General features: G+C 35.4%; 2 protein-coding genes across 5 annotated transcripts; both read left to right on the top strand.

Moving 5' to 3' along the window:
- The first annotated feature begins 866 nt into the window (after positions 1–866).
- LOC107621842 (protein MALE DISCOVERER 2-like) lies at positions 867–5,818 on the top strand. 4 transcript variants are annotated; one of them, XM_021113939.2, is made up of 14 exons: positions 867–1,304; positions 1,529–1,921; positions 2,041–2,173; positions 2,346–2,417; positions 2,568–2,690; positions 2,791–2,982; positions 3,164–3,265; positions 3,364–3,425; positions 3,517–3,975; positions 4,080–4,273; positions 4,411–4,543; positions 4,653–4,810; positions 4,913–5,098; positions 5,220–5,818. In XM_021113939.2, the coding sequence occupies exons 2-14, from the start codon at positions 1,822–1,824 to the stop codon at positions 5,478–5,480; spliced, it is 2,175 nt and encodes a 724-aa protein (XP_020969598.1). In that variant the 5' UTR covers positions 867–1,304; positions 1,529–1,821; the 3' UTR covers positions 5,481–5,818. The 4 variants fall into 4 exon arrangements, with proteins under 4 accessions (XP_020969598.1, XP_088359511.1, XP_088359512.1 ...); XM_088503385.1 differs by lacking the exon at positions 867–1,304 and having other exon boundaries at positions 1,506–1,921; XM_088503386.1 differs by lacking the exon at positions 867–1,304 and having other exon boundaries at positions 1,786–1,921; positions 2,041–2,189.
- Positions 5,819–7,999: 2,181 nt separating this feature from the next.
- Positions 8,000–9,149, top strand: LOC107621924 (protein DOG1-like 4). Its single transcript, XM_016323889.3, has one exon. The coding sequence runs from the start codon at positions 8,142–8,144 to the stop codon at positions 8,895–8,897; it is 756 nt and encodes a 251-aa protein (XP_016179375.1). The 5' UTR covers positions 8,000–8,141; the 3' UTR covers positions 8,898–9,149.
- The last annotated feature ends 3,377 nt before the right edge of the window (positions 9,150–12,526 follow it).

Genomic DNA, 12,526 nt, shown 5'->3' with positions numbered 1-12,526 from the left:
AGAAAATAAAATTTAATAATAAGTTCTTTACATTATTTATTTACATGGATATATAACAATCCCACACTTTAAACTATTCCATCATTGATCAAATGACCAATATTTCTTTCAAGATCTTCAAAAAAATCAGATACATCATAATGAGTGGTGGAAAGATATATAAAGATAGAAAGAAGTATTAAAAGTAAAAAGAGAGAGAATTGCATTTGTTTATTGTTACTGTGTATAAAGCCTAAGTTCATTCCTCTATTTATATAAGTTCAAGGTTCACTTTTTCAAAGGTTGGAAAGCATGCACCGCATATTTTTTAATGCTTGTACTTTTCAATAGTACTTGAATACAGGAAAGAATAATACTGAGTAGACATTGAATGGATATGGACATCCATATCATAACAATGATGATACTTTTTGTGTGTATTATTTTTTTACTAATATATTTTTCATAAAAATTTGCTAATAATAATAAGGTGAAAACTCAAGGGCAATCGACTTCACGTGAAGTTGATAATTGAGAATCGTTAAATAATTTGATTGATTTGACTAAATTTTCATTTAACAGCTCTCAACTATTAAATTCACGTGAAGTCGACTGCACCTGAGTTTCCACCTAATAATAATAATAAAGTGACGTTAGGAACAAAACCAGTTTTTTGGTCCGCTTCTTCTCATCCATATGGACCATTGGACGGACCCCAAAAAAGGGAATTAAATGCTTAGAAAGTTTGAATATCTAGTAATGGCGTACACGTATATATTGGTTTAGCAAATAGTATTGAATGAATACATAGTTGATTCAAGAATTTTAGTAATGGATGTGTGAGAGAGTGTATATAGGGACTAGGGAGAGATCAGAGATGGGTGTGTGGGAATCACGACAAGACATGACATTGTTGGCACTCATTACTAAACTAAACTACTATCAATACAATCCAATCCAAACCGCGTCCTACTTTCTCGGAACTCACCTAAAACTCCTCCAACAGTTTTTTACACACACCACCTAACCAAATCAGGAAAATACTGGGAAAAGAGAGAGCCATCAGGGTGCCGCAGAGATACAAACTAAGAAATGAAACAGAACCCTGGGAATGTGTCCTATGATCCTCTGAGATCATCCTGAAAACGCACCAATACATTCATAAGGAATTCAATCAATATATTATAAAAATAGATTATTGTTTATCTATACATATATTTTTTGTTGGCCTGAACCCTCAAACCTGCATCAATCATCCTCTACATTGCTCAATTCCCAGCAAGAAAGAGAGTTCCTTTCTTGCACCCTTTTGTCCCTTGTGCATGGTAATTCACTCACTTTCTCTCAATGCTTTAACCTTTCCAACTCATTTTTATTGATGCCATAAAAGCTTACTTGCGGATGGGGTTATTCCTTTTTCTTCTTTTGCTTTTTATTGCCTTTCTTTTTTTTCATTCTGATTATGTTGGTTGGTTCTAGAAATTCTCTATCTTGTTGGAAATCTATTCCTTTTGTGGAGTTTTCTCATCGTGGTTGAGATTTGTTTCAGCTCTGCATGCTCCTGAGGATAATTGAGACGAAAGCATTGAGATTATGTCTTTGTTGAGCAAAAGCTTGTAACAAAGAGATAGGATTACACAGAATGAGGGACCCTGATTAGATCAGAGCTTCCATTATACAAAACCTTTGCCAAGTTAATTGAGTTTTTCTTCTTCTTTGTTCGAATAGATTCTCTTTGTACAGCGAAATCCTAGCAATTGTGTACATTGTATTGCATAGAATCCTGGCTATCAAGGATTATAGATACCGTCTCAGTCACTCTGGCATTGGTTTCCCATAGAAATGGGAATGAGATGGAACATATTTAGATTTTGGCTCAGAATTTATGTTTGCTTAATTGCTCTTTGGGGAATCCAAGAGTGTTGGTCTCTTAATGACGAAGGTGATTTTCAAATATTTCCTTTTAGTTAATAGTATTCTTTTTCCCATTCATGAAGAAAGGACGTAATGCAATCATTATATATATATTGAAACATGCTTCCATTTACATGGAAAGTGCAGGAATAGCTTTGTTGGAGTTCCGGGCAAGAATAACTTCTGATCCTTATTTTGCTTTGGCAAATTGGAATCCAAATGATTGTGATCCCTGCAAGTGGTTTGGTGTTCGTTGTGTTGATGGTAAAGTGCAAACATTGTAAGTTCCTTTCTTTGTAAGTATTCCAATGATGCAGATGCAGTATTGTTTATCTTTATTCTTAGCTAAGAACAAAAGCTTGTTGTAGCTTTTCCTGGTTTTTCAAGGTAGTTGCTATTGCCACAGAATTTGATCGGAAACTGAATATAAACATTGCTGTTACCTCTTGTAGGGACCTTAAAGGACTATCTTTGGAGGGGATATTGGCTCCTGAGCTTGGAAAGCTTAGTCACTTAAAATCTCTGTATGCCTCACAACATTTCTTCCTTTTGTTGTTTCTAAAAGTCTTTGTTTTCTCTTCTTCAATAATGGCAATCACCTTCAATTAAACCAAACTGATTAACCAGAGTTGGACTTTTCTGATATGGATATGCTTCCTCTGCTTTTGAAATAGCATTTTGCGCAAGAATAACTTTTCGGGCGCTATTCCGGAAGAACTTGGAGATCTAGCCAAGCTGGAGCTATTGGATTTAAGGGAAAATAACTTGAGTGGAATTATCCCAACAGAAATTGTCAGGTTGTTATTGCTAAAACACTTGTAAGTTAACTGTATGTTGCATGTGCATGCATTGTTGGAAATTTCAGTATCCTCTAATGGAGTTATATTTTTACTCTAGGTTGCTTTGTAACAATAACAATGAATGTGGTGGTTCTGAATATGACAATGATGGTGGGTGTTCTCAATACGACGATGAAGGTGGTGGTTCTCAATATGATGGAGAGTTCAGATTTAAATCACTACTTGTTACCAATTTTTCAGAACCTCTAACAACATTGGTTACATGCATCAATAGAAAGTTTGGACACTGGTAAGCATATCTTCATTCATTTTTTTTTTCCACTTTGATCAAGCCAGTTCAATAGTCCCATTGCATGCTTTTCTTCCATTGAATTTTTGTGCTTGTATTAATTTGTTGCCCCTTTTATGATTAAAAAGTCTGTAATCTTTTTTTGTAAATTCCTAGCCTTCTGAATTGATGTTATATGCAGTGTGTGGAAGAGCAACTTGAAGGAATGGAATGAACCAGATTCAACGGTTAACCAAATTAAAGTAACACTTGCAAACTACCTCAGTGCTGTTGTGCTGCAACTGTGTGTAGATAACTTGACATCATCTTAATCTTATTCTGCACCTATGTTTATACCTTAATCATGTTCAACTTACTAACATTTTCTACTCCTCTTTGAAGGTTTAAGCTAGGAAAGTATACCCTAGATGGAAATGAAGAGAATTGTTGCGACCTTCTAACCGGTGAGCCGAGAAACTTCCCTGAATTATGGTCTATTGAGCAACCGAAATATTTCCCTATCATTGACATTCAAAAAAATCTTGCACCATGCAGATTCTAATGAGATAGGCAATGTTGAAAACGTACCGGATCTAGACAATTCGGCACGTAGGAAGCTACTTGATCAGTCCAGTAACCTTGCAGCCGCGCCATATAGTGGCGAGGCTAATATAGGGATCAGCACTGACCCGGTTACACAAAGCAGTGGGGGGTTCCCAGCTGTGCCAGATGCAAAACAGAAGCAGAATCAAGCACCTCCAGCTCCACAGCTGCAGCCACCTTCTGATCCTAAAAGTGATGCTTCTTCTAGTGCAAATAAACCAACTCAGCAACCACATTCAGATAATGGTTCCTCTGGGAATTGGAGGAAGTATATTCTTATTATTGCACTTGTGATTGTGTTGGTCATTGTTATCATAATCATTATTTGCATTTGGCGTAAAAGAGCAGTGAAGGTAATAAAACCATGGAAGACAGGAATAAGTGGACAGTTGCAAAGGGCATTCATAACAGGTAATAGTTCCAATCAGTAAAAAACAAACTACAAGTTCTACATGGATCTTACTTAAGTGGAACTTCAATTGATGCAAACAGTACCATCTATTCTTTAAATGTAGGAGTCCCCAAGTTGAATAGAGATGAACTAGAGACAGCTTGTGAGGATTTCAGCAATATTGTTAGTACTAAGTATGATGAGTGCATCATATACAAAGGAACCTTGTCCAGTGGAGTTGAGATCGCTGTTGTTTCTACTGTGATTAAATCTGCCCAAGATTGGTCAAAGAACACAGAGTTGAACTACCGGAGAAAGGTTTTTCTCCATCTAAACCTCAATAGAATGAAAAGGATTGAATGAAAAGTCCCATTTTTCAATTTGATAGAGACTCTCAATCAGTTCTTAAATTCTTCTTTTGCTAACTTCTTTTTCCCTCCCCATATATGCTTCAGATTGATTCTCTGTCCCGAGTAAACCACAAGAACTTTGTTAACCTTATTGGCTACTGTGAGGAAGAAGAACCATTCACAAGGATGATGGTGTTGGAGTATGCTCCGAATGGATGCCTATTTGAGCATCTGCATGGTAAGAGCATTTTCTCAAGTCATTACCTTTAGCAAAGCAAAATCAGCTTCAACTGTGTTCTTCCAACTATAGGCTGAGTTATCTATGTTTTGCTTCTTGCTTTTCTCAGTTAGGGAAGTCGAACGTCTCAAATGGAGTGAAAGGATGAGGATTATCATGGGCACTGCCTATTGTCTTCAATACATGCATCATGACCTGAACCCACCAGTAACACATACTGACCTTAATGCACATTCGATCTTTTTGACAGATGACTTTGCCGCTAAGGTATACACTTTCTCATCAGTTTTCTATTTCCTTTGTTATATGTTAGCCTTAGACATCAATCAAGTAACACACCTCTCCATTATTATATTGTTCTTTCATCAGATTGCTCAGACCACATTCCGGAATATCGTATCACGCTCTGAGGCAAACAAAGAGAGGAGAAAGAAATCTGAGTTGCCACCCCATGATGATCCTGAAACCAATGTCTATTGCTTTGGGGTGCTGTTGCTAGAGATCGTTTCTGGGAGATTACCTCACTCTGTAGAACAAGGCAGCCTTCTGGATTGGGTGAGTATGAAACACATCTACTGTTTTTTTTTCCCTTCTTCTTGTTTAAACTTTTTAAATGCAATACCATTGTTATATGCAAATATATTTAATGAGTGAATGATCATAATGAACATCCTAGGCTGCTGGGTACTTGAACGACAAGGGAAACTTCAAATATCTGATTGATCCAACTCTGCAATCTGTCAAAGACAATGAACTTGATGTCATATGTGAGGTGGTCAAAGAATGTATCCAACCTGATCCAAGGTTAAGACCAACAATGAGAGAAATCGCAATCAAATTAAGGGAAGCTCTTAGAATATCACCTGAGCAAGCAGTTCCAAGATTGTCTCCACTTTGGTGGGCTGAATTGGAGATCTTGTCAGTGGAAGCCACTTAATTAAGTTTTATCTGACTCTCTTCTATTTGGTTTTTGTTCATAGTCAAGTGTCTCTGTAGCCTTTTATCAAGCAGCAAGAGTGCAAGTTAGGATATTTGCTAGTCAAGTTCTTTTTGCTTCATTTTCTTTGGTCTTGATCCTTAAGACCTTAGCCACTCATGTCTCAAAGGAAGTGTGTTTGTGTTGTTGATCAACTTTGGGATCTAAAAATTTTAATTTAGTATTGGGAATTTGGGATGTTGATCCCCACTCCCTATGCAACTTTTGAATAGGTGAGTATAGGTCTATAGATTATTGAATTGTTCATGTAATGAAATGAAACTAGTACTTTCTTGCTCGCTTGATCTGTCATGTATACAAACAATTTCTTACTATATTAGTGCTTGTGCTCTTGTGCTCCACAAATGCAAATGAAAATGTACATCCAAATACATTATAATTAAATCTGAATAGTTAATAATACAAACAAACACGTACTGATGTTCAAATTTATCATCTTACTTCAGGGGTTATCAAGTGGATCAAATTCATTAATGAATATAAAAATCAATAAATTGAATACCACCCAAGCATTATTCAATCTAATCGTTGTATCAATTACTTTCCTCTGTATTTTTAATCTTTCAAAAAAAAAAAAACTAAACAAACCAAATCAGCTAAACTTATTTTGAAGCTAAACAATGTGTGTGATTACAGCTGCATTCTGCTTTGCAAAACCAGCGGAAATTATTACCAATAGAAAATTATAGTAAGAAAAAAAAAAGGAGGAGAATGGAGATAGGAATGGCAAAAAGTTCCATGGAAACGAAGACATGCCTCCCGTCTCCCATCTCCGGAGATTCTTTATTGAGACTCCATATCCACTGGATATTCGAATATTCGAATATATCTATAAGTTCGAAACAAAACAGAAAAACAAAATCAAAATAATTGAAAAAATTCAAAAAAATATTTAATTATTATTACAAACATAATTTTTATAGAGAATCAAACTCCAAAATAGTCTTTAAACTAAGATTTTAATTGCATCAATTATATTCTTAAAATTTGGCAAAAATACACCAAGTTAATTTAACTTATTTTCGATTAACGGCGTGCTGATGTAGCTTGATAACGTAAAATGTTAGTGATATTTGACAGTTCAAAGTTTTACCACATGTAATGATATGATGATAGATCCACTAGTGACATGTGAAATACTGACGTGGAAATTGTGTTACGTGCTACAAGCTTGAACCAAATTGTAGAGAATAGACTGGAGGCACCATATTTCTGCCATTTTCTTATTCCAAGTTCTTAATAATATTCTGAGTCATTCCCAATGGTGGGGATATTCCTGTGTACAAGGACTCTGACACATTTAGAATAGTGCATATATTTTGAGGTTATGATGTCATAAACTCTTTTCCTTATATTTCTTGGAGGTTATGAGTTGTTAAGTTGATTTAGGAGACTAATTTACTATTCTCATAATTGTTTGATATTTTATTGTGGTATTATATGTTAATACAATGCTCTTTAGGTCTATATATAGTTTATATTATGACATTCTCTTTATAATGTAGTAAATTAGTAATTAACCTCATAAAATTAACCTATTAAGCATTATAATGAGTGATTTAGAGTTAATATTCTTTTTGTAATGTCTTATTTAAAATTTTAAATAACGCTTAATCATTGAAACTTTTGATACTCTTGAACCCAATTTTTTGTTAGACTTATAAAAATATTCTAAAATAATTACTTTCATACTTTCTATTCATAAAAGCATAGAATGTCTATAAATGAATAAACAAAATAAATTTTGAATATATAATTAAAAAAATTAACAAAAATACTTAAATATTAATTTTATTTCATAATAAAAAAGACAAATACTAGATAATCATAAGAATTTATTATTTTTTATTATTACTCTTAATCATCATCTTAATTTCCTTGAGTTTATTAATTCAATAACATATTTTAGTCGACATTTTTAAACATGAATAGTTAATTGAGAACAAAATAATAAATTCTAATACTCTTTTAATATTTCTTAAATAATCTTTTTACAAAATATTTTTTAATTTAATTTAATTTCAAAACAAATAGTTATGCACTCCAATTTTAAATTAAGTACTCTATATAATCTATACTTTTGGAAATTAAAAAATATTAGATGTACTCAAATTTTAAATTCTTTACATAATTAATATTTTAGAAAAATAAAAAATTAATATTAAAAAATTAATAACATTTGACATAACTTTTTTTAATTTTTACTTAAAATAATAATTTAATAAAAATTAGAAAATTTAAAATTTATTTTAGTTTATTTATATAATTTTTTAAATTATTTATAATTGATAATAAAATTTAAAAAAATAAAATATTTAATGTGCCCTTTGAGAAGAATGAAAGGTCATAGTTTAAAAGAAAAGTCTGATAAGTCACCAAAAAAAAAAAAGAAAAGTCTGATACTGACATCTGAAACATAAATAATTGATACAGACAATTGCTACGCGTAAGCCATGCACTCTCTATTTGATACTCTTACTGTCACGGTGTCTCTTCCTTTTCTTTACATCTGTTTTTTCCCTTCTTCTTTAAGAGCATACGTGTTCACGCTTCACAATTCCCTTTATTTCTTCACAATTACTCTGTTACTGCTGTATCATCATGAATAATCCCACGGTAGTTGATCGGTTCTCTGGGTTCTACGATAACTGGATTTTGAAGCTCGAAGAGATCCTCCACCAGCTTCTCCACGTTTCCAACAACCACCACCTTTTCACCGAACAGGACCTTCAATCTCTGATTTCTAAAGTTACCACACACTTCAAGGAGTACTACACCGTGAAATGGAGTCTGGCACGCGAGGACGTTGTTGTCTTTTTTTCGCAGCCTTGGTTGACCCCTCTCGAAATTGCATACCTCTGGATCACGGGTTGGAAGCCTTCCACCGTCTTCAAGGTGCTGGAGTCTCTCAAAAAAGATAACTTATTTGGGATGACAGAAGAGCAACAGAGGAAGATAGGAGAGTTAAGGATGAGGATGAAGATGGAGGAGGAAAAGGTTGAGAGAGAGATGGAGAGGCAGCAGGTTGCCATGGCGAATAGCAAAATCGTGGAGCTGGCCAAGCTCTCCGGAAGAGCCACGTGGAAGAAACATAATAATGGAAAAGATCATGATGAGATGGTGCAGTTGGCGATGAAGGATGTGTTTGGGGGATTGGAGAGAATAATGAAAACTTCTGATTGTGCGAGGTTGAAGACCCTGAAAGGAATTTTGGACGTTCTTCGGTCAATACAGTGTGTTCACTTCTTAGTTGCTAATATTACTATACAACTTCGCATCAGGCAATGGGGTAACAATTGTCACCCCATTTATCATTCTCTGGCAGAATCCATTCAGTCATCCAATTGCAAAATTTGAATTATAATTAAGTAGTAATAGCTAATAGTATATATTAATTGCAAAATTTGAATTATAATTAAGTAGTAATAGCTAATAGTATATATTATGATTGGCTAATTAGGTGTTAGTTACTATTATCTAAGTTCTTTTTATATTTTATTCTGAGGTACTAATTAATTATATTTTATTTTTTTTCAAAGTTTTATAATGCTGCAATTTATTTTCAATACACAAGAAATGAAATGATAGAGTACATCACTTTGTTTCTTTCTCTTACGGTCAAAGTAACTTTAATATAGCTTTTTTTTTTTAACAATGACTTTGACATTTTTGTGGTGTTTTAAACAATTCGACTTTAACTAGATTGTAAAAGTATTAGATTTCATCCTCACATTCAAAGTTTCCATGGAAACGAAGACATGTCTCCCGTCTCCCACCTCTCTGAGATTCTTTATTGAAACCTCATATCCACTAGATATTGGAATCTTCGCATATATTTACAAGTTTGAAATAAAACAGAAAAAAAAATCAAAATAATTGAAAAAATTCAAAAAAAAATTTAATTATTATTACAAATATAATCTTTATAAGGAGTTAAACTTTAAAATAGTCTCTAAACTTAGATTCATATATCAAAATTATCTCTAAGATTTTAATTGTCTAAATACATTTTTGAAATTTGGCAAAAGTACACCAAGTTAATTTAACCTATTTTCCGTTACCCTTTCCGTTAATGGTGTGCTGATGTTGCTTGATGACATAAAATGTTAGCGATATTTGTCACTTCAAAATTTCATCACATGTAATGGTATGATGATAGATCGACCAGTGACACATGTGAACCAAATTGTAGAGAATAGACTGGAGACACAATTTTTGCCATTTTCCTATTCCAAGTTCTTGATAATATTCTGAGTTCGTCATTCCCAATGGTGAGGGTATTTCTGTGTGCAAGGACTCCGACACTCAAGTTAGTATGAGTCATAGAGGAGCTAAGTTAGAGATCATACCTTAGTGTACGTATTTAGAATAGCGCATATATTGAGGTTGTGATGTGATAAGCTCTTCTCCTTATGTTTTATGGAGGTTATGAGTTGTTAAGTTGATTTAGGAGAATAATTTACTATTCTCATAATTGTTTGATATTTTGTTGTGGAAGCACGATGCACTGGAGATTGCCATTGTCAAAAATGTTTGCCAGCGGGTACTACGAATGCTGGCCCAACTGCCGTTCAAGCGGAAGGTTTATTGGAGACGCCGACGATGGATACCGCGGGGATTGGGAGAGCTATAGCAGGTGCGGGATTTGAACAAATTGATGTGGAGAGCGATGTTGCTTCGGAGACGTCTGACACCAAACGGGCGGAAGAAGTGCAAGAAAACAGAAAGGCTTGGGATCTAGCAGTGGAATCTGGAGCGGTGCTATACAATGAGGAAGAGGATATCATGGCAATCCTTGAGGCCCAGAATGAGAAAATAGCTTTGAGGAAGAAGCAGGCTAAATAGAAAGAAAAAACGAGAAGAAGTCGTCCGAAAAATACGAAAAAGGTGTGTACAACTGGTTTAAAATAATTTTTGCATCTTGGAATATTCAGGGTTAGCGGGGATTGAAAAATTGAGTATGGTAAAAAATTTTAGAAAGAAGTTCAATGTGCATCTGCTAGACTTGATAGAGACAAAGAAAGAGGTGGTGACTAAATTTGATGTTGTGCAACTATGGGGTAATGATGGAGTGAGGTGGGAATGTGTGGAGGTGGAAGGTGCATCTGGAGGCCTGCTATTGATGTGGGATGCGACGTTGTTTAACTTAAGTAACTGTTATAAAGGAGCTAGGTGGTTATGTGTGGATGGAGTGCTGTTAAAAATTAATGTTAGGTGTGCGTTCTGCTTCGTGTATGGTGAGCATGATAGGGAGGTAAAACTTGTTGTGTGGAAAGAGTTGAGTTTCTTGTCTAGGTTATGTCAGGTACCTTTCTGCTTTATGGGGGATTTTAACGAGATTGTTCAAGAGGAAGAACGACTCGGGACTGCATCTCTGCCAAGGTATGCAGCAAAGTTTAAATCTTTGATTCATGATATGGAGTTAAGGGACCTAGCTTTAACTGATCGTCGATTCACATGGTTCAGAGGCCAGTCATATAGTCATATTGATAGAATCCTGGTTAGTTTGGAGTGGCTAGAAGAGTTTTCTGAAACAATGTTATGAGGAGGTCCAAAAGGTTTGTCAGACCATTGTCCAATGATTATGAACGTCACAACAGTGGGAGTGGGGCAAAGACCTTTTCGGAGTCTGGATTCGTGGTTTACTCATGAGGATTTTTTTAGGATGGTGAAGGAGGAGTGGAGGAGTATAGCTGTATAGGGATGTTCAATTCATGGATAAGTTGAAGGCTTTGACAGTTTCACTGGGAGGTGGCATAAGGAGAATTTTGGAGATATGGACATGAGGATTAATAAGTTTGAAGAGGAGATCAGGAAAGTAGATGATATGGTGAGTCAAGGAATATATGATGGAACAATGGAAGCTAGTAGAAAGGCGCTTGTGAGCTCTTGTAAGAAATGGTATATCAGGAAGGAAATCCATTGAAAACAGATGTCACGATCTAGACATGCAAAGGAGATGGATATAAACACTAGATACTTCCACAATATTGCCTCGGCTCGGAGGAGGAACAATCGGATCGATGCCTTAAGACTCTATGAAAGATTAGTGAGAAATCAATCCCAGATCAAGGTAGCTATAAGAGATTTCTATAAGGCCTTGTACTATCAGGAGACATCACCAAATATAGGATTTCGAGATGGGCTAGTAAGGCAAATAACTGGGAAGGAGGCAACCGAGCTAGAGCTGATGCCGAGTGCTAAAGACATCAAGTCTGCATTGTGGGATTGTGAGTCATCGAAAGCACCAAGAAGTGATGGATATAACATGAATTTCATCAAGAAGTGTTGGACAGAAGTTGGGAGGGAATTCACGGAGGCAGTGTTGGGGTTCTTCCAATCAGTTTTGTTACCTAGGGGCTCGAACGTCACTTGGGTGGCGTTGGCACCGAAATTCATTGGAGCTACAGAAATAAAAGACCTTCGTCCGATTAGTATGGTGGGTTGTGTCTATAAGGTCATATCTAAGGTGTTGGTTCGGAGGATGTGGCATGTAATGCCAAGGCTAGTAGGCGAGACTCAGAGTGGTTTTGTGCAGGGCAGAAAAATCCATGATGGGGCTTTGATAGCTTGTGAAACTGTGCAGTGGCTAAAGTCAAGAAAAATGAGCTCAGCAATAATTAAGCTGGATTTTCAAAAAGCGTATGATAAGGTCAAATGGAATTTTATGGATATAGTTTTGCAGAAGATGGGCTTTGGACATAGGTGGTGGGGGTGGATTAAGGAGTGTGTATGTTCGGCGTCTATGTCAGTTTTTATTAATGGAACCCCCACTAAGCCTTTCAAAATGGAAAGGGGTCTACGACAAGGAGATCCTTTGTCGCCCTTTCTATTTGTCCTAGTTGTTGATGTTCTTCATAGGATGATTGGGGAGGCGGTGAGGAATGGACGCATATCTCCGCTCTTGGTTGGATGAGATAACATTGAATTGTCGCACTTACAGTTTGCGGACGACACTATACTCTTTTGCCCTCTAGTGAAAGAGA

This window comes from Arachis ipaensis, chromosome B10 (genome assembly GCF_059453495.1).
Source record: "Arachis ipaensis isolate K30076 ecotype BB chromosome B10, ASM5945349v1, whole genome shotgun sequence".
In the NCBI taxonomy this organism is placed as follows: domain Eukaryota; kingdom Viridiplantae; phylum Streptophyta; class Magnoliopsida; order Fabales; family Fabaceae; genus Arachis; species Arachis ipaensis.
The sequence above is the reverse complement of the archived record's forward strand: the minus strand, read 5'-3'. Positions and strand labels throughout refer to the sequence as shown.

Excerpts from the sequence above, each read along its gene's own strand:
- LOC107621842 (XM_021113939.2), top strand. The coding sequence starts at position 1,822 with ATGGGAATGAGATGGAACATATTTAGATTTTGGCTCAGAATTTATGTT. Across the intron at positions 2,691-2,790 it reads ATCCCAACAGAAATTGTCAG|GTTGCTTTGTAACAATAACA; the intron begins GTTGTTATTGCT and ends TTTTTACTCTAG. Across the intron at positions 4,274-4,410 it reads AGTTGAACTACCGGAGAAAG|ATTGATTCTCTGTCCCGAGT; the intron begins GTTTTTCTCCAT and ends TATATGCTTCAG.
- LOC107621924 (XM_016323889.3), top strand. The coding sequence starts at position 8,142 with ATGAATAATCCCACGGTAGTTGATCGGTTCTCTGGGTTCTACGATAAC.